Consider the following 22,451-nt stretch of genomic DNA (forward strand, 5'->3'; position numbering starts at 1 on the left):
GGATTACAGGTGTGAGCCACTGTGCCGGCTGAGAGAACACTTTAAAAGGAAACTAATTTAGGGTCATCTTCTTGGAAATTGAGTCCTTCTTTTTGAGATTCTAATCTGCTCTTTTCTGTAATTTTCTGTAATTACATTACACAGGAAGAACATGTTTAAAATAATCATATAAGAATTCTCCATCTTTTTTGTGGGAATCCACTTTTAGTTTTTTCTGTTTTGAGGACTTAACAGGAGGCTGGCCCAAGGGCTGTAGCTTGTAAAATTCAGAAGATGCTCGGCGGGATGCTGGGGTGTGGTTGATGATGATCTCATCCAAGGTCTTGGCAAAAGGCTTGCCCATGGTTTCTGGCCATGCCCCATCCCTATTTGAGACACGTGAGAGCCTGAAAAGATAAGCATGGAAGCTTCTTCTCGAATGGTCATGGGACTTCTCAACCCAGTGGCAGCGTCCACGGGTAAACTGCTTTGGTGGTGAAATAGTTAAAAACAACTTTGGCAAAGTGCTTCTTCCTCCTGCCTTAGCATTAGAATTCATTCGATTTAATGGTTTTGACAATGCCTTGAGCATAATTACAGTGAAATATTTTTCCCCTCTCTACACCACAGTTCTTACAGTTTTATTAGAGAGCAGTTTCACAAAAACTTTTAAGTATTTATTTTCAGTTTATTAAATTATAGCATGTGCTATTTCAGTTTCATGAGAAGGGGGTGTGTTTTCTTAGGATATGAGGGAGGGAAGACTGTTTCACAGTATAATTAAAAGAGTATTAAAAGGGAATGGTGATTAGTGAGTGCAGTGCAGTAACCTGCAAAAAAGGTTTAGAAGAAAATTCAGTTGCTTCCATTTTGTTCAGTGTTTTTGGAGCAGACATGATGCATATTTTTCAGCCTGGGGCATGATGCATATTTTTCAGCATGATGCAAACATAAGCATCTTTTTCATGGTTTTTATAATTTGGTGCCATCCCCATCTGTTCCCCAAGCTCTGTCTGATTATTTGAATGCATTTTCTGTAAGCATTTCCTTACTACTTGTTTTCCAGTAACCTGCTGTTTCCTTGGGCCACTCTCATGAGCGCACCATAAGACAGTCAGCTGTCTAGTCTGGTAAAGCCTATCGGGGAGGTAAACAGGAATTTATTTGCAGAAAAAACTGTACCCATAGCCATCAACCTGGGAGCGCAGGACAAGGATCCAGTGAGAACTGAGAGCAGGAGGCCCTGATGGAATTGTTTCAGACCCAGTTGGATGCGTGTAATGCTGTTACACGTTGTGTGGTCGTGTACATGTGTGTGAGAGAGGGAAAGAGAGCTGGTTATGCTACTGAGTTTGAAGGAACTAGCACTTCTGATAGTGATGAATGGGCCACCCTAAATCATTATTTCTTGCCTGATATTCAGGAGCATTTGAAGGTTGAAGTTTGAGGCTAGTTTTTGGTCTTGAAGAAAGTATAGGGTGAGGAGGGTGTGGAGTTGAGCCTCCTAAGCCGGCTTCTTACTTTGAGTAGGAATGGACTTTAGACAACACAGTCACTTAATTTTCTGTCTGCATTATTTTTCTTTGCATATTAACAGGATTTAGCATTGATACTTGCATTATATGCTAATGCAGGTTATCATGAACTCTAGGTTTGCTAGCCAAAGCAGATAAATGATTTTGATTGCTTTTAACCAGGGTTTTCATAATCTTCAAAGTAGCATAGATCTTGAGGTGCAGAACTCTGCAGATCTAAAATTCATTCCCTAAAAGCTGTGTAGTCAAATTATGACTCCTTTTTCCATTAATAGTTACAGTTTAGGTGCCTTTATGCAGGAATAACCTACGTTAGGGTTTCTCCATCTTCAGCGTTATTGATATTTGGGGCCAGATAATTTTTTCATTGTGGAGGTCTTCTTGTGCACTACAGGATGTTTAGCGGCATCCCTTTGTTGTGAATTAAGAATGTTTCCAGACATTGCCAGATGTCTCCTAGGGGGCAGTCACCTCCAATTGAGAACTACTGATCTGTGCATGTGTATGTTTGTGGCATGTGTGTATGTCAGTCTGTCAGTAGAAGTTAGACTCCATCATTTTGCCTTACTCAGCTTTAATTAAACAGGTGCAACAGAGAGCTCCCACCTAAATTACACGTACACTTGGTGATTTGATCTTCCCTGCTAGTGGCCTATTCTTTACCAGTGCTTCTCACAGTGTAAAGTGCATTTGAATCACATAGGAATCTTGTTAAACTGCAGACTCCAATTCAGTAGGTCTGGGGTGGGCCTCACAATTTGCATTATAACAAACTCTCAGATGATGCCAAGTCTGCTGGCCCTCAGACTGACTGTGGGTAACAAGGCTTTACCATTTACATGTCAGATGTTTCCTGGAAATGGGATACTGTTTGAGTATTAACTCTGCCAATTGTTGTTTGTTATTGATTTATACTCAATCTGCAGTACCACAGGCTGTATTCCTGACCTACATGACCACCCATTTTTTGCAAAGAAGATATCAGGTGAGAGAATATGACTAAATTAACTAAAATCTGTTCCCCACATTTCTGGGGAACAAAATGACTCGAAATGCATAGCATAGTTGGTGGGTCAGTGGCTACATTTTCATGCAAAAAGAGCACTAAATGATTTTAGCTCCAATTTGTGTTTTTTCTCACAAGCACAAAGACTAAAATATAGGAGACTATATAATAGCTGCCATTCTTTACTTAGTGCCAGTGATGTGTTGCCAAGCACTGAGCTGAGTCTGTACATCTGTCGGTTCTAATTCTCATGATAAATTTACAGGGTTTGGGATTATCTCCATTTTACAGCTGTGAAAATTGAGGCTCAGAAAGGTCAAGAAGGAGCAAGGCTGTGCTACTGTGCTATTTCCCCACATTACATTGCAAAGAACACAAACCATTACATAGGGCTGGTCCACACACAAGGATTTTTATCAAGAACACTCTGAATGGAGAACTATCAGCTTAAAAAATCTTACTTATCATTGCGTTTGTATTTTTTAAAAAGTGTGTATCTCACAGAGCAGGGGTTTTTAAATGTTTGTTCTTGTATCTGCTAAAAGAATGTTGAAGAACTAAGTACTTCTTTTCACATTTTTTAACTAGCATCTAGATTTTTTCATTCAATGTTTAAATAGTTGTAAAAGGATATATTTTACCATTTGCCATCTAATCTGAAAGTCCTCATTAACAAATTGGACAGCCAAACCAGTCATTCAGGAAAAGTCTGACTTCATTTTTCAACCTAACGAAATGTGTAAATACACATCCCTCTGGTACCCATCTCATTTCTAAAAGATAAGGCATGAGGACTTGCCCTGCATTGTCCCCAGATGAAGAAACAAGGCACTGCTTCATTCATTGTTTGGTTCTGAACCTGTTGCTGCTGCTGCTCTTGCTGCTTTGCTCTGCTCTGCTCTTTTCTCATAGGACTCTCAGGATTAAAGCTTTCTATAGTCATCCCTTTGTCTGATGCCCCAGAGGGGTTTCCAACCCAGGAAGAGCCACTTGATAAAGAGTTTGCTAAGAAGTTTGTTTTGAAAATGTTGTTGGAAAAGGAGAACTCATAGAACACAAAGAGTATATGTATGAATGGTGGACACAGACGTTGATCCCTTAAATCTCTCCATGCCTGTACCCATAGGAAGTCTTTATGTACCCTCAGGGGTACATGTACCCCAGTTTAAAAGACTACTGTCTTGGAGTACTCATATTCATGTTCTAGTACTGACACCACAGCATTATAGGAACATTCATTGAATCCTCGCCAATAAAAACGGGTTTTGGAAGCTGGTTTTATGGACACAAAAGTGAGGTAATTAAATCCAAACTGGCTTAAAGCAGTATCTTATTACAGCTTTTCGTTAGAGTTTTTATTATGGCTCAGAATTGTTATAACTTACTGTGGTTTATCACTATTATTATGTGCAATACCAGTTCCTTGTTTTTTCAGAAACATCACATCTGTCATCTTCAGTATTCTTTGGTACTAACCATAATTCTGGTTCTTCGTTACAAATGATACACTCAGAGGGTTTTTTCAGTTTTTATTTGCAGACACATATGTCAGCACAGATGTGCACCTACATTTTATCTCCTCTGTGAGACACTGACTGTCAGTAATAATGCAGCATATAATACACATATGAAACACATCGTATGTCTAAATGCTATAACACCAGTCATACCCATAATAATTTATATTATAATTCTTACCGTTTTTGATTTTGTTATTTTTGTACATTACAGTCAACCCTACTAAAATACAGACTTCTTGAGAACAGGATGAGTATCAGTGATTCATTTGTGTGTCCTACAGTGTCTACCACAAAGCCCTTACATGTAGAGGGAGCCACATGAATATCTTTTGAATAAATTAAAGAATGAACAAATACTCCCTTTTGTGAAAAATACTGTAGCACTGTCCTAAGTAGTTTTATTCATTTTTTAAGAAAATGCTCTAATATTTACCATGTACATGTTTTTAGGCATTTAAGAAAATGAGGTATGAGTGGGTTTCCCATCAGTGTTCTCCAAGAACATTATTTTCTCTATTTCATAGCTACAGAGCCTCTAGAAAGAATCAAGACTGTTGGAACAGGTCCTTTTCTCCTTTCTTCAGATCCCTGCATTAGAACTGTATGTGCTTGTTTGTTTGAGGAGAACAGGGTTAGGTGGTAAACTAACCCTGGCTAGGATGTCCACATCCTAGCCCATCAGTCTCCTTTGGCTGTATCAACTCTGCTAACAAAGGAGTGACTATTTTATGTCTTCCTCAGAGTCCAGAGATCTACTGGATGAATATGTTTGTTTATTACATAAGCAACATTATATCAACAGCAGTGACAGTGGAAAAGAAATATCTATAATCTGACCACCCTAAAACATCAATTATGTTTCTGTTTTTGCAGATCGTTTTGCAGTTTTTCAGATGCTTGGTCCATAGAAATAAACTTAGGGTGATCATCAAGCAATAAAACCAATTCCACAAGCCATTAATGGTACTGTATTGTTTCTATCAGTTCCAGAAATCAGCCTGTAAATAGAGAATAACTTCAGAGTCAGCTTAGCTTCTCATCTATCACTTTAAGGAAACGAATTTTTCACTGTATTCACTATGTAAATCTTGAATTTAATGTTTTTGATGTTATGAATATGGCAAGACTTTTGTTCATTTAATTTACAAACAACAAAGACTATCATTAATACTAAGGCTATCCTGAGATGAACAGGGGATACAAGATCCTGTTTTCAAAGTGTTTATAGGCTATTAGGAAAAAAATGAGGAGACAGTTCCAGCACAATTCAGTAAAGGCTTCAGAGCAGTAGTTCTCAACCTTTTAGGTCTCATGACCTCTTTACACTCAAAAAATTTTGAGGACCCTAAAGAGCTTTTGAGTGTATGGGCTTTATCTATCTCTTTACTGTATTAGAAATTTGAACTAAGATTTTAAAAATACTCATTCGTGCTCACGCCTGTAGTCCCAGCACTTTGGGAGGCTGAGGAAGGTGGATCACAAGGTCAGGAGATCAAGACCATCCTGGCTACTAACATGGTAAAATCCCGTCTCTACTAAAAATACAAAAAATTAGCCAGGCATGGTGGCACGCGCCTGTAGTCCTAGCTACTTGGAGGGCTGAGGCATGAGAATCGCTTGAACCCAGGAGGCAGAGGTTGCAGTGAGCTGAGATCATACCACTGCACTCCAGCCTGGGCGACAGAGCGAGACTCTGTCTCAAAAATAAAATTAAAAAAAAAAATCATTTGTTAAAAATAATAAATCCATCATCTGTTAATTTAAATAACATATTTTTATGAAAAAATACTTGTACAAACAAAATTATTTAGTGAGAAGAGTTGCATTGTTTTACATTTTTTGCAACTAATGTCTGGCTCAGATCTGTTTCACACATTCCATTAGCTGTCAGAGAAATATCATCATACATCATGGAGCCTCTGGAAAACTCCATATACACTTCTGAGAGAATGAGACAGAAAAAGGTTGTGTTATTGTGAAGATATCTTTTTCACTCTCATAGGGGGCCACGCTTTAAGAACCATTACTCCAGAGGACAGACAGTTGAAACATAAGTGGCAAATTTGTCTTTCTCTGGAAAAGCATCTAGTTTGGGCTGTCACCATGTGCTTCTTCAGGCTGGTCAGCCTTTTGCTTCATCCTGATGAAGCCCCCAAATTCACTGGCTTAGTCACTGCTTTGATGTTTCCATCATTAATAAAGCCAGTCATTTGCTAACCATCAAACATAGATGGGAGATTCTCTGCCTTCAAATTTTCTGTCTCCCAGTCCATAGAAAAGTCCTAAATGACAAAACCGTTTTCGTAAGACATTGTGTTTTGTTTGAAACCCCAATTTGAAATAAGGGTATGGAAACCACTAAGTTGCCTGGTTTTTATAAATGGTTCCATCCATAGTGCTATGCAGGTCAGCTGACATTTAATTCATTTCAGACCTTGATGAGACAAATACAGTGACAGCTACTATGTTCTAGGCACCGTACTTGTTGTCAGTTCTTTTTTCCCCCAAACTTGCCTGTATTCTTGCACAGATCAACCTGATCATAACTTACAGTATTCTCCCAGTAACAACCAAAGCTGGTTTGGTCTTAAGATGTTTGAAACAGTGTAACAGTCACCCTAGTCCTAAGTATGTAACTTCATTTTGATGGGCTTAAATTCCTGTATTTGTTCTCATTATTCCAGAGCTAGTTGAATACATTACTTTTTCTTCCTGATTTATATGTTGATTACTAAACAGAAAACTGCATATATCACACTCCTTTATTTATTTTTATATCTGCTCTCACAGCTAGACTTTGATAGCCTGGTTATGATTATATCCCATTTTATCGTTTAGCAATTCTTGTCTAATACATAATTTTAATTGTGTTGCATTGATAGCAGCTGTGTTCATGGTCAAATAACCATGGATTTCTAGCAGTTTGTAGAGTAATTACATGGAATTTATTGGAAAGCTTCTTTATTTGAGATAGATTTTGGTAATTAGGCCTATAATTTATGTTTCCTTGCTTTCCTCCCTGCTTTTTCAATGGGACTTTTCACTGTTTAGTCTAAGTTTTAGGAGCACTCATAAAAATAGCTATGACCGGTCTTTTTTATTCTGTGTATGCTGCTTCCTTTTATTTCTCTCACAAGTCAAAGGTTTTCTAAAAATTACAGCTACAGCATACCATAGCCATAATGTAATGTACAATTCATTTGACTTGGTCAGCAAGATCAGTAGAACAGTAACACTTTTTTTGGCATCTGCTAGTTGAATGAGTGTACATCTGTGTCTGCTTTATGTCCTTGTTACTGAAGATCCTGTCATCATCATTGAGATCCTTTAGAGACACTATAAATGGGTCCAGACCCAGCAATTTGGGTTAATACTATTTTCCTTCATTGTGAAAGAAGAATTAGGGCATGAAGTTACAGAGGAAGCTTTAGCTTGGTGTCAGAGGAATATATGGTAAAAATGGGACACTGTTAGTCAGGACTCTTCATCACCTGAACTATTAATCTTACTAGGCTCCCCAGAGGTCAGGAGAAGTGAAATAAGATGCAAATAGTCAAATGACCCATTACTTATAAGGAGCTTGGGAGCTTTTAGCAGAGAAGCAGGATTCTAAAAAAAAGAGTTACTGAAATCCTCAAATTGAGCACAAGGACTGGAATTGGGGCAAGTCTCACTCTTTTAAGAGCAGAAAAAGGAGCAAAGTAACTGAGAAAAAGGGTCTCCGAAAGGTGAGGTTCCAGAACCAATAAAAGGCCAGCCTGAGAGTCCATAGGCACAGAGCTTGGGTAGTTAGGCAGCTAAAAGGAAAATATTTTCATCTTGAGAACAAAGGAGGTGCCCATGAATCTGGGCTAGAAAAGACACTGTCCATGCCCCTGTGAAAGGGCCAGGTAGAGACCTGAAAAGGTGCTCAGGCTAGGCCTGGAAGAAGAAATTGAACTGACAGGGGAGTGACAACAAGTACAGCACATGTAAATCTGTACCAGGGTAATTATCACCTAAATAATGTGTTTTGACTTCTGCAATACTGTATTGTTAGGGAGCTTTCTAGTAAGAGCCTTTGGACAATGGATGTTCATTTAATACCATGAATATTGTGCCTCTCCTATCACTCTTTTAATTTTTCTTATTAAAAATACCTACTCAAATGAATTTTTCTTTATGCCATTTACTCAGATGATATCTATCAAGAAGGAACTTTTAAAAAGTTAATTACTGTGAATACACTGCTGTGCTAAATAGAAAGCCCACTCATTTTTCTCACTTTTCTTTTTGTTCCCCCCATCCGCCCGCTCCCACCACCACTCTGAATTGGGGTTCTTGCGTATTTAGAAAAGCTTCCTTAAATCAAAGTTTCTTGTTTTCCATACTTTCCATTTTGATTGCTAATACACCCCCGACCCTCCCAAAAAAAACTGCCTATCTTCCAACAGACTAAGACTTTAGGTCTTTGTCAGACTAACGGTTTCAGGTAGATGTCCCTTAATCCTCCAAAGCCTACCTGGGCCTTCTGCAGCCATGATGCCTTCCCCTGGCTGCCCTGTCCCTCTAGGGAGAAGTATTCAAAAAGCCACTCAGCATGTGATGCCTTGTATTATCACAGATGTGTGTATATTCCTGAAAGTGCCTCCTGGTTCATGGCATGCAGAGCTGCCTTTACATGTAACGTGGTGATGGTGCTCCTGGGCTTGTCCTTAGGTTCCTAACACTTTCATTATGTCTCATTGTCTCCATTCCTTCTTCCCTCTCTCTGCAGTTGATTTTGTACTCTGTGATCTGCATTCTTCTGTATCTCGTCTGTTTGCCCAAGGTAGCCTTCTTTAAGGCAGGACTGATGTCTTCCCTACTGCCTGTTCCCTATTACCCCAGCAAGAGATTGCAGTAAACAGTACAGGTGGCAGAGGGCAGGTGGAATGACTGACAGCATGTACACTCTCCAGCACCGAAGCACCAGTAGGAGTGAGACAGTAGAAAACTATGAGAGGCAGGGCAGGGCAGTACAGAGCAAGAAATTCAGACTCTGGAGTTCAGTTTTTGCAATTGAATCCTGGCTTTCCAACTTCTATCTAGTGTGACTTGAGCAAGCAATTTAACCTCCCTACAAGTCTCATTTTCTTCATCTGTAGAATGGGGATAATATTAGAGCCTCCCTCACAATAGGGTTGTTCTGAGGATTAATAAAAAACAATCCATACAAAAAGTCCTTATCATACTGCCTGGCACAATACATGTCAGTTCTCATTAGGAGTAGGATGGTGAGTACTAAAAGAGTAGGTTTTAGATGTTCTCACCACAAAAAAATGATAAGTATGTAAGGTAACAAATACGTTAATTAGCTTGATTTAGCCATTCCATGATGTCTAGATATATAAAAACATCATGTTGAAGGCCCTAAATATAGTTCTAATTTTCATTTAAAAAATCAAATAAAACTTTTTTAAAATAAAAGTGCTACTTGCTTGCCATATTGGAAAAAAAAGTAGGACAGTGAGACAACACAGATGAGCACATCGGTCACAATGTGCTGGCCTAAAGTAGGGGTCAGCTGGGGGGAAATAGCACAAATCACATTGGAATGAAAGATATGACTGCATAATGTTTATTGCGATCTATTTTAAGGCTTTTCGTGGATCTTTTCAGCTATGCACATGGTTAGTCATAATGATTGTCATTTTAAGTCAGGGTTTTTCAGCCTTAGCATTGTTGACATTTTGGTTAATTCTTTGTTGTGGGGGCTGTCCTGTGCACTGTAGGATGTTTAGCAGCATCCCTGGTCTCTACCTACCAAATGCCAGGAGTAACATAGTATCTCCAACTCAGTTGTGACAACTACTGAATGTCTCCAGATATTGTGAAGAAATTGAGTCTGGTTGAGAAGTCACTATTTCAGGGCATAATTTTTGGGTAGACTTAAGATTCTTTGTATTCATTGTCTCTGGCCTGTATAACTCTTAATTATCTGCTACTGAAATGTATTTGGGATCAGCCACTGTCTTCCATTTCTCTTTTGCTCATAGATCTACTCCACAGCTCTTCTCCCTTCCTGGAAGAGAACGATGCTGTGAATGTTCTATATCCAATGAAATGCCAGCATATCAAAATGGATGGTAATAGTTGACCTTCCCAAAGCCTCACTGATGCTCTGCTCATCTTACTCCTGCTCTTCATTTTTTGGATGTGAATATGTACTTTGTCTGCTGGATTTAGATACTCACAGACGTGGTCTACTTGGGCAGCAGTCCCTCAACCTTTTTGGCACCAGGGACCAGTTTTGTCAAACACAGTTTTTCCATGGACTTGGGGGAGGGTGGTGGTGGATGGTTTGGGGATGAAATTGTCCCACTTTAGATCATCAGGCATTAGATTCTCATACGGAGCATGCAACCTAGATTCCTCACCTGTGCAGTTAACAATAGGGTTCACACTCCTATGAGAACCTAATGCTGCTGCTGATCTGACAGGAGGCAAAGTTCAGGCAGTAATGCTGCCTCATCCCGCTGCTCACCTCCTGCTATGTGACCCAATAATAGGCCTCAGACTGGTATACTGGTCTTCGGCCCTAGGGCTGGGGACTCCTGTACTTGGGGACTCAAAGTAGGCTGGGTTGACTGGGTTAGTACACTGTATATACTATTCCTGAGCTTGGTTTCCATAGTCAAAAATGTCAGGAAGACTATGAAGGATATTTTATAATGCTTTTTTGAGCTCTTCAGAAGAAAATACAAAGCAACAGATTGAAAGATACCCTAGTTGTGTGAGAAATAGGTCATTTGGGGTTTTCATATTGTTGGATAATTAATTTTGCAGTTTATTTTGTGTACTTTTAACTCTTTAAATTTCAATTGTGGATTTTTAGATTAAATTAGTATTCCTAAATATTTGATACATATTTCAAAATGTGTGTATTAAAAGATATACTAGGAACAGTCTTCCTCTTACCACATCATTTATCTCCCCAACTGTAACCACTGATATTAGTTTCTCTTATGTACTTGTAGAGTTTCTTTATGAGTAAATAAGCAAATATAAATAAAGATTCTTATGCTCTCCCCTTTTTACACAAAAGTAGCTTACAAACACTGTTCCTCAGCATCTTGTTTTTTGCAGCCAAACATTTGTTGGAGATCTTTCCATTAGATCAGTGTTCTTAAGCAGGGGCAGGAAAAGGGAATAAAAATAAACGTGATTGCTAAATACATATTTACAACTTCATGCTAAAGAAATTAAACTTTGTAGGATCTATTTTTAATGGAATTAATATGTAGGAGGTATGGGAGACATATACTTTTGCTGTTTTGAAATTATTAAGATAGATTGTAACAGTAAGATTATTTTCTATCTTTATAATGTCTGTGTATAGCACCTGCATTTATTTTCTTAGTTGAAAAACTGAGGCCCAGGCAGATTAAATACCAAGCAAGGCCATCATTATGGTGGCCCCGGAACTGGAACTAGAGTGTAGACTCCAATTCCCAGTGTGAGACTTGGCTTATAAAGAGAAGGAAGTAAGCATATTGAAGGGCTACTCTGTGCCACTAGATCTCACTTAATACTTACAGCAACTTTATAAGGTAAGTATTACTATTCTCATTTTGCACATGGAGGAGAAACCAAACAACTAAAATTTATAGAGGTTAAATAATTTTCCAAACAGTACAGGTAACAGACCAGAATAAAAATTCACTGGCTGCAAAGTCTGTGTTCTTTCTACCTAACCACAAGGTTATATGCTAGAAACCCCAGACAAAACAATGTTGACCTCAGAAGAGTTTCCTCTTATCCCATACCATGTTTTTGGTGTTCATTTGTTCATTCCCGTGCTTTCTGCTCCACCCACTTGGCTCCCTGACCCCTTCTACTATTCTCCTCTTTGCTCACTCTGCTCCTCTGCCCACTCACCAGCTTCCTTGCTGTTCCTCAGACAGAACACAGCATGGTGTGCTTTTGTGCTCGCTGTCTCCCCAGGAGCACTGGACTCCCCCTCACCTCATTAGTACCATCTGGCATACTATATTTTATGTATTTATTGATTACTGACTGTCTCTCCTACTAGAATGTAAACTTCATGCAGGTAGCGGTGTGTGTATGTGTGCACACACGCATCTTATTCAATGATTAGTGAATCATTGGTCTGTTTTATTCAATACTATATTTCTGGTAGGGAGCAGTACCTGGTACTTAATTGGGGTTCAATAAATATTTGAAAAAATACTTCTTCTATTTTTGAAATAGGTACCATATTTGAAAGTATGGGTATAACTAAGCAATAGACATATAGTAGGCCCTCCTCTCTATAGTCTACGAATAACAGCTGGTTGAACAATTTTTATATGCCATATACCATGTTAGTCCTGGAAACAGTCATAGGAGGCAGGTATTACTGTCTTCTTATTTTACAAATAAGAACTGAGGCTCAAAAAAGTTAATTTGCCACAGGTCCTGGTAGTAATTGGCACAGCCAGAATGCCAGTGTAGATTTTACTCCAAATCCTGTTTCTCACCCCATTACATGTACATTCACACTTCCTATCTCATACATTATATCTCATGAGCCATCCTCTCCAGTGAAATTTGTGTGTTGTAATATTCTGCCTGTCAAAGATCCCAAATCACCACCACTAGCAATCCAGTATTGTGTCACAGTATTTCCTGTAGGTTTATGGCTACTTTGAGCCTTGATCTTGAGACATTAGCAAATATTCTTTTAGTCATTATAATAATATAGCAAGTTTCGTCATTTGGCATAAATTCATAATTATTTTTGGATGGTTTAAAAAATTGTGACTTTGCCAGTAATAACATCTCATGTTCCCCAGAGGAGGTGGGTTTGTCATAAATACTATTTCTATAGAACATTTCAAGGAACCTAAAGTTCTTGGAAAATATTTTTAACAGGCAGCCATTTCTCAGACAGACTTCAAGGGCATAATACTGTATATATATATCTCCTTAGAAATATGTGTGTATGTATTTTATTAAGAATATATTTTTTTATTGCTCACAATCCATTTATATTTCAATGATCCTTTTGTATTTTAGCAGATTAAAGAATCCAGGAATGATTCTTTAGAAAATCATTCCAATGTAGCTGTTAAATTTTGTTTTTAACCTCCATTAGTCCCTTTTTTCTCTTCCCAGGTCACAGGTTATTTTCATTTAGATATTGCATATGGGTATTTTGGAGGATTTAGTATGATTCCTTCTCTTAATCCTTACTCTTCAGTGGGCTGCTTTTCTTTCCTTTATTCTCTCCTTTTTAAAAAGTAGATTACAAAACATGTATCCTTTTCGAGAACTTATGCTGAACAAAAAGTTAAAACTTTTTTTAAGCTTCTGTTTTGTTGTTGTTGTTTTTTTAAAAAGGGCTTTCCTTTTTTACGTGGCTTTCTTACCTTAATTGTTGTTGAGTTCACCATATTTAATAAAAAGCCAAAAGAGGGACCAGTCATGTGCCAGAATGGATAAGTTCACTGGTTTTCACCTCCTTGTACTCTGGCTGCCTACACAGAGGCAGTGGCTAAAGTGGTATGCTTGGGAAACCAAACGTTTCCTAACTTGTTAGTGGGAAATTCAAACTTCAGAAATTTAGAAACCACAACAACAGATGCCTATGTTTTACTGTGACTACTGAAGTCACAGTTTGCCATAGAAACAGGATAGATAGCAGTCTGAAGAGTATAAAATGTGAAACATTTTGATCCTTAGAGGACTTTTTTGGGTCCTCCAGTTTTGCTGTCATAAGTCAGTAAACAAGGAACAAGGAAAATAGGGAAATTTAACACATTTAAGAGTACTTAGAGGTTCAGGCAGTTAGAGGATGAGGGTTAATGTGTGGCTTGGCTTCCTGCTGAGCAAACAATTAGATCATGAGCCACAGTGAGCATCCTACTTCTACCTTTACTCACTCTTCCTAGTTCCTGCGGATGATTGGTTTAAATCTCGTCCATGATATTTTTAAAGCTGGAGTTTGGGCCCTATGCGATCTCTAATTACAGGCAGGTGGAAAAGTTTTTATTCTGTAATCTGCTGGAACATGAATGACCATTTTTCTTGTGGTCTCTGTTTTGCTTGTCCTCTTGCATGCTTTGTACAAATTAAAATTATTTTGGTTATCTGAGCCTTGTTTAATTTTCCCTTGACTGTAAGTCCAGAGCATTTGGGTTATGTTTTCCTTTTCAGCAAGTTCTGAATACTGAGAAGACAGAATGCATAAACAGTCTGATCGTACTTCCTTTCCTGTAAGTTGGGTTCTTTTAAGATGAACATGTTTTAGAGGATATTAAGCTTGCATAGCAAGGAGTAATTCCATCAAAATAATGACAGTGGTCAACAGCATATCTGCTAGAGGTGAGAGCAATGACTTTATACCCCACTTCTCTTGGCCCTGGGTCTGCTGCTTATGCTGTCCCTAAGCAGGAGTTTCCTACATTTAGTTTATGTGAGAAATGTTGTTTGTGGCAGTTAAAGAAATGGCTATAGTATACCTCATGTGTGTGCTATTTGAATACCATCCATGATTGCCCTGACCATATCTTACCTTGTGATTTGAATTTTAAGAGAAGGCAAACTATCTCAGATTTGAGTAGCTGGAAAAAAAAAAGGGTTTTTGAAAAAATCTCTGGCTTCACTATTCATCACTTTTTAAAGTTTACTAATTCACAGCTACAAACAAAGAAAGCAGAACCTCAGGTGTTAAACATTTGTAAAGCCACATATCTGATGGACAGGAAATCTTGGACCAAAATCTGCTAGTGACTTAACTATCTGACCGTGCCTCATCTGCTTGTCACCTTAGCTGCAACATGGGGAGAGCAGTGCAATTTTGACTCTAAGGTCTACAAAGCCTTTGGCAATCTTCAAATCTCAGTTCCACAAAATAAATACTCCCAACAACCTTTAAAGTCCTTTCCTCCCTTCTTTCCTATATAACACCGTATACAGATTCACATGTCAAGAGATTTTATGGCTCATCAAGTCTCAATGGTTCAAAAGAATGGAAAACTGTAATTGGAATTCCATGGGATTCAAGTTTATTTGCATCGGTTGTAGTTCACAAGTTGTAAGTATGCTGTAAAAGCAAATAAGTACTTAAAATGTTATACTAAACTAAAAGGACAATTAAACTGAAAAATTAACACCTGGACAAAAAGTATTTACATTGTTAATTTCAAAAGGGACTCTACTGTTTTTGGCTAGGATCTGATATAAGCCATTTAGCCCAAATTGTAAGATTTGTCTTACAGATTTGTTTTTTGTGGGTGCATGGTAAAACAGGGAGATTCCAAACTAGCTTTTAAGCCTTTTGTAGTCACCAGCTCTCTTTGGTCCTTTACCTGTTCAGGAAGTTGTTTCTTACTTCAGATGAGTAAGACATTTTTAGGAAAGTTCTTGTGGGTTTCTGATAGGGGGGACTGCCTTGTAAGCAGGGAAATCAAGGTAAAGGGTAACCTCTCTGTAAAGAGTGGCTAAGGTTAGGCACTCTAGAGACAGATCTTCAACAAGCTTAATCCTTTACTCCACTTCACAGCTGGGTGTCTGAGAACAGGAATTCTTCATGACTGCATCCTACAAAGCACCTCCTCTTTGGCCTGAGACAGTCCCTATATGTCAGTCTGGCAGCACCAGATGATGAAGGAGCATCATCCCTAAGGATAGACTGGCATAACTAGAAGAGTAACAGTATCTGCTATGGGTCTGGCACTGTACCAACTGCTTCATCACATTTAAGCTTCAGGTTAAATTGATGTTACCTTAAGCTGCCTTCCTTTCTGTGTAAGTCCAGGTTGTTCTGAAGGCTAAATAATGGGCTGGGTATTCTGATCTTGGCACAAACCTTATTTCTCTTTTAGCCTCAGGTTGTCCTTTCATAGTAGACTTCTGAAGAATAAGTCTGCCATCTTTTTTGGAATGCTGCATTCAGTCATCTCCATTTACATTTCAGTTCCCATCTTTTCCATGAGTGTTTCTGAACTTGTCTAACCCTGGCTGATTTTCCTTTTCTAAGTCCCCACAGCCCTTACAGCTTTATTACCTAAATAGTCTATATTATTTTGTACTGCCTTCTAATTTGTTTTAGTACATTACTTTTGCCGTTAAGCCAACTGTAAACTCCTTAAAGGAATGATATCTCTGTATCCCTCATATGGGTTTGAACTCTGTACATACTTAACCAAATGACTGAGAGGTAAAAAGAACCACTTCCTAGGGGAGTAGAACCATCCCTTAGGCTGAGTGGTACCTAAAGTTCTCAGAATTACTTGTTATTAGAATGGAAGATGGACAAGTAGAGTTTTGTTCCTCTTGTTCTTGTCACTTCTGGAAGGAGAACCATTTGGTGAAGTGAAGAATTCACTTGGAGACAAATTTAATTAAAGTCCAGATGGGGGAAATTGGCCAGAGAATCTTAACTCTGCCTGTGATTCTTTGCATCTGTGTTCAGCCTAATGAATTTTATTGAACTGTAAAAATAATCTTATGGGGAGAATTGGGGGGAGCCCCAAATTACTTGACAAAGTTACTGTCACTTTTATTTGAAAGCCTCAAGAATAATATGCAACTTCAAACATAATGTATTTATTTTAATAACATGAGTGTTTGAAAAGTAGATAATCTTCCTTTTAGCAGGAGTGGATTCATTTTCACAAAATTCCACAGAGTAATTCACTTCTTCTGCCATGCCCAATTAACAGACTAACAAGTTAAGACTAAGAGACTTCCACAGTATCTCACTGCATGGGTGTTTGTCTTCAGCAAGAAACCAGCAACTTTCTCATGTTCTCCCTAGGCTCCTACACCAAGCAACTCCTTCCTTTTCTTCAAATTTAACAGGCAGACACTTAAGTCTTGCCAGCCCAAATGTGATGTTTTACATTCCACTTATGATCTCTGCTCAGAGATTTGTTTTTGTTTTGATTCACATAAAAATGAATTTTAAAAGGAAAGAGAAAAACTTATTTCACCTTTAAACTTTTGTTCCAGGACTGGTGGGCCATGAGACACAATAAATCTGGCAGATTTGCTTCTGTCAGGGGAGCCCATCTTAGAGGACTGACCTTATCTTTGAGGCTGCTCTAGATACAGTGATTTGGAGCTCTCACAAGCCCAAGTGCTACAGCCATGTTCATCTTTTCTCCATTTACATGTGGACTCTTTTCCTCAAATTACTCTCATTTTCTTCAGCTTTGTCTCTGTAGTGATATAATCAGTAGCTTGTATTTTTATATTGTCTCTTCTCTACTTGATCAGAGTTCCCATGGGGGTTATTGCTCATTATTCAATCTTTATTGGGAACTGAGAAATACTTGGGGTGGATGACATTGTTCCCTTTTTTGTAGTTTGTAGAAACCAAGGGAACAGGAGTCTCACCCATTAAATGGATGGCAGAGCTAAGAAGAGTAGAACTCTGATTTATCGACCCATTATTCTTACTCTTTTAGTCTCACCATTGAGACACCAACATTCATCCATGTCAGTTCAGTGTCACTATTCAGCAAGGTTGGCCATTGACTATATTCTGTTGAAGTTTTTATAAGCACTCTCCCACACTGTTTATCTTTACTTAGTTTTTATGTGTAGCTGATCTCTCTTACCCGCATTGCATTACCAGTCCGTTAAAAAAGAGCAGGGATGGGACCATAATTGAAGTTGTTGTCCAAGAGCTGCTAGTGATCTTAGTCCTTGTCATTAATGTGGTACCAGTCCATGCTAGTAGCTATAGCTGGGTTAGTGACACGGTATGGTGTGTGGTGAACTTAGTTGCTGGGCCTGTTGTCATGCCTTGTGCTTAGCTCAGTAAATGTTTGCTACTGCTGAGGAGAATTACAAGCCCTGGGCTAGCTTCACAGGTTGACACTGGAGTAATCTAACTTTGAAATTAAAGAAAAATCACTCTTCTGTAAAATCTGGGAGATACACTGGGTTACCCACAGAAACTTTGGAATTAGGTACATGCTTGGAAAAGGCAGTCTGCTGCATGGCAAAGATAAGCCATTTGTGCCCCATAAATGCATCTTCACCTGAAGCACAGAGATTAGAGAAATTCAGAAGAGTCCACCCTTCATTAACCACTGCACTGTGTTCTTCCATATTTTGCTTGAAGGCCATTCCATGCCCCAGGGTGACTCACCTGGTACTCCTTCACCATGTATACAAAGTCTTATCTTATTGGGGAGGGAGTTAAACTGAGGTAGATGAAGGTGGGCAGAAAAGCATCTGACTTAGTCTACCTATATAACACATACTGCCGTACAAAGCAGATTTCACTGCTTTGACTTAATCTGAGCCTAACTTGGTTTCTGGTTTTTCTGACTTAACCTGAGCCTAACTGATTTCTGTAAGTCACTTCCATATGGTTGCTTTAAGTAGTGGCTGAGATTTGTTTTCGGCTCCTAAACAAAATCTAGAAGAAGGGGCCCTCCACAGCCCATTGTTTGCAGAAACACTTTTTTTTTTTTTTTTTTTGGTATCAAATAAGCAGCTTCTAGGTTGTAATATGTTCGTATATTTATCCAACACCTTTTTTGTCCCAGCAACACACCTACTAATTGTACCTGGGTACCTTCCTAGGCACTGGAGGTAAAGCTGGTTGTAAAACTGACCCTGAATGAGTTTATAGTCCAAGAGACAGAAAATAAGCAAATAAATCATTAATGAGTAATTTAATGTCACATCACAGTGCACAGTTTGAAGGAAAATAAAGCAGGGTAGGTATCACCAGGAGCTTATAGCCTTTATAGGTGACTTCCTCTGCAGTTTTTGGGGAGGTTGTTTTGAAGGCACTGAGTCACTTTGAATTTTGAAAGGGATCCTGCTAACTGGGGACATCTGAGGAATGCAAAATGCTTAGCTGTAAGATAGTAATAGAAGGTGATTTGTCAAGTTAGTGGTTCAGACCTAAATGTCTTTGACCACAGAGTACATAGTCTTTCCAAGGCACCTCTCACCTTCCAAGTAGAGAGTGGGATTTGCCAGCCGGAGGACCTTTAAATACACTTATTTTTTGTTTTCTCTTTCCTCCCTTTATCACCTCCCTTCTGTTATAGCCTGATTAAATTGTATTGATTTTCACAATGCTTCCTTATCCTTTGCTTTTTTATTGCTTATACTTAAGAACTTTGAACCTTTCTACTTTCTTTTTTTAATGGATTTTATATCTAAATTAACACCTACAGTACGGAGGCTTTTTCTGGGGCTTCTGTTCTCCTCTCTTCCTAGCATTAATTAAGGAAAAACTACTGGTGAGCTGTAGCCCAAGAATGCAGGGAGCCCTGGCCCTACTTCTGCATAGCTGTGTCTCTGGGGCAAGTCACACTGTGGACATCAGTTTCTTCTGTAAAGGGAGGCATTTGGATCAGATGACCTCCATTGCCCCTTCCAGCTGTAAAATTCTGTGTATATTCTGTGCCAGGACTCTCTGTGTGTGTGTGTGACTCTGGGGCCTGGGGTATCCCATTTTCCATATAGTAAAGTACCTTATCAAGGTACTTCTCAAATTCATAGTTGAATGTTTGCTGTTTTGATGTAATATATGCTCTCTTTTGCTGATAATAACTCCTTTAGGCTAGAATAAGTAGTTATCATAAACAGACACAAGGAGTTGAGGTATGTCTGCATCCTGTTTGTCCCAATCATACACTTTCCTATCTACTCTACTTGCCTCCCTACTGCTCCCCCGCCTGCCCCCACAAACACATCATTCCCTAAGCTTGTTAAAAAAAAAAAAAATCTATACTTAACAATTAATCACATTTTGGAGCCAGTAGAGCATAGAAATGTGAGGATGGTCAGACTGGAAAAAGAATACTGCTAATGTGTTCTCGTTCTTGGGCTCAGACTTAAAACTGCTGCTGTCCTATCTTAATCTGCTAAAGCATCTCGAGAACAAGCATGAAGAGGGAGTGTTTCTCTCATATCTGAAAAAGAAACAAGGGACTTTCCTTGGCGAGCCTTCCCATCGTTGTTTGCCCAGCTTTCCCAGGCAGAGACGATGTTAATGCAGATGAAGGTCAAGGAGAATCTCACTCTTTTTTTTTTTTAAAAAAAGAGGGATGTGCAAGGGCTTATAAGTGTTGGTGATAATCTGCTAGGAATTAGTGCACCTAACAAGGTGATTCAAAACATGAATGTTCCACCTCATTTTAAGTAGAAAATGATCAGCCAGCCAGAGGAGGTTCTAAAAGTCATTGCAGCACACTTTAAGCATACGTGACTTGATCGGTGGCTAGAAAATGCTGTGGTGATGACAGCAGCAACCACAGAAATACTGCTTTGAAGGTTTGTGATGCTGGCTGCATATGCGGTGTCTCTCCATCTTTAAATCCTTATTTAAATATAATTTACAGAAACTAAACAATCAGTTTAAATTGAAGCTGAATTCATAGTCAAATACAAATTAAATGGACCCTAAAAATCATGTAAAATTAATATGTGCAACAGATAAGGTAGGGTGTATTAGATTTTTTCAAAGATGACAGGCTCTGTGAACAACAGATGGGGCCATTTCAGTTCCTGAAGCAGGTTGAGACCAATATTGCTTTACATCCACAATATCCAGTCTTTTATAAACAGTTCTCTTCTTGCCCCCCTTCCTTTTTCCTTTAAATAGGAGAGGCTGTATTTTTTTTTTTTTTTTCTATTCACCTTGTAAAATGTTCACTTTGCCCTGAAGCACTAGACATGGACAGAACATGACCTAGGAAGAATTATTGGAATCTTATTCTTCCTCCTACATTTTCACTTTTTTTCTTAAATCTCAAAATGCATTTATTACCAAAGGCACTTTTTTGGAGGGGAAGGTACAGCAGAGAACCCTTAAACAAAATTTACAGCCTTTTGAGAAGGCAAATTAATGGGAACTGCAAGAGAACTGGAAAGTTAAGTCAAGGCTTGATTTGTGTTTTCATACTGGCTGTTACTATAGTCTCCATCACAGCATTAGGAAAGTAGCACAAAAATACCGGGGCTTAACAGTTAAGGTTAAACACCACAAAAGGGCAAATGAACTTACTAAGCGTAAAATTATTATGTGCTTTATTTGGAAGTGTAGAAATTCACATTCATTCTATCAAAAACATTTTTCCATCATACAGATTGTCCCAAGGACTAAGAAATGCTCACCCAAAGAGCCCACTGTGAGATAATGTATCCATGATAAATCATACTTAGCTTTCAGTTTTAAAAGAGGTCTTAATATGCGATTGTTCTTTGAACCATGCTTTAATAAATGGGAAAAAGTGTGAAATATTAAAAAGTGTTATTTTAAAATTTTTAAAAATGGATGCTTGCCTGCTTTAAAAAAATAAAAGGCAGACACTGGAAACACAGCTGTTAAGAGTTTTGATGGAAGTTACGATTTTCAACAGTTGAGTTATAGTTTATGGTACAGATGGTACCCTGGGTATAGCTGGAACAATAATTGATGGTTTCTGTTTGTCTTTTCCTCTGTTAGATTCAGAAGAGCAGAATATCTTTTTTCCAACGCAGGAATTTTTCAGTTTCCAATTACTGCTTATATCAAATAAACAACTCTTCCATTGCATATTCTGTACTCCTCCACGGTGACATGGGTGTTGGCCCCGCGCTTCTCATTATGGTAGGCTTCCCTCGGTTAGAAATAATAGTTTGTGGAAAATCCTACTTCTCAGTACTAACCTGCAGTTTATGTAGCCTATCCTCAGGCCAAATAACATACAATTTTTCTTTTAAAATGTGAAAACCAAAGTCTTGCATTGCTCCACACAAAATTAGCAAAAACAAAAAAACTCCTATGAGGCAAAAATGATAGGCACCAATGTCATATACTTTTAAAAACCCTCCAATAGAAATTATTAGAAATATACAGATATAACCCACATTTTGAGTATTTTTTTTAATGCTGTGTTTCAGTGATAAATCTGGGATCTGACATTTTCTTCTCACTGACAATTAAATATTAAAAACACGAATTTGTGACACACACATACACCTCAGTGGTTATAGTGTGCTGCTCCTCTGTTAAACTTTTACTGTATCTCTAGTTATATGGTCATTTTAGTGCCAACTAAAATGCCAGCATTTTTATATCTTGAAGTAAATATAAATGGCAGCCTGTGAATTCTGAGTTTGAATTGTATATACTTATAAAACATAGAGACTGTTTTAAAAGGGACAATTCTGTCACACAGTTGTTAACGTTTTATTTTACAATATATGTTTAGACTAGATAAGGTTTGAATGATGAATCAGTTTTTCATCTCCTATTCCAGTGTTCTAAAGTTGACATAACCTTTTATTTTTAATTCCTCCGTTCGTTGACTTTTAGTTGGAAAAAATGAAGTGAAATATTATGAAGATTTTTCTGCCAAGTGTTCAGTTATCATACTGTAAGAGTTCACTAGTAGCAATAGCCTCTTCAGGATTTAGATGTAACTAATT

General features: G+C 38.2%; 2 protein-coding genes across 11 annotated transcripts in view; one reads left to right on the forward strand and one right to left on the reverse strand.

Annotated features, from left to right (window-relative positions):
* The window catches only part of CMSS1 (cms1 ribosomal small subunit homolog), a 371,710-nt gene that overhangs the window by 35,107 nt on the left and 314,152 nt on the right, over window positions 1–22,451 (forward strand). The gene's annotated exons all lie outside the window — the stretch shown is intronic.
* The window catches only part of FILIP1L (filamin A interacting protein 1 like), a 294,710-nt gene that overhangs the window by 22,888 nt on the left and 249,371 nt on the right, over window positions 1–22,451 (reverse strand). The window contains exon 2 of one of the 9 annotated variants that reach the window (XM_031661892.1): window positions 11,115–21,802. The exons of the other annotated variants lie outside the window; for them this stretch is intronic. Coding sequence (XP_031517752.1) covers window positions 11,115–11,155 — 41 coding nt within the window. The 5' untranslated portion in view covers window positions 11,156–21,802. The remainder of the gene's footprint in view (window positions 1–11,114; window positions 21,803–22,451) is intronic. 9 annotated transcript variants of the gene reach the window in all.

This window comes from Papio anubis, chromosome 2 (assembly GCF_008728515.1).
Source record: "Papio anubis isolate 15944 chromosome 2, Panubis1.0, whole genome shotgun sequence".
NCBI lineage: Eukaryota > Metazoa > Chordata > Mammalia > Primates > Cercopithecidae > Papio > Papio anubis.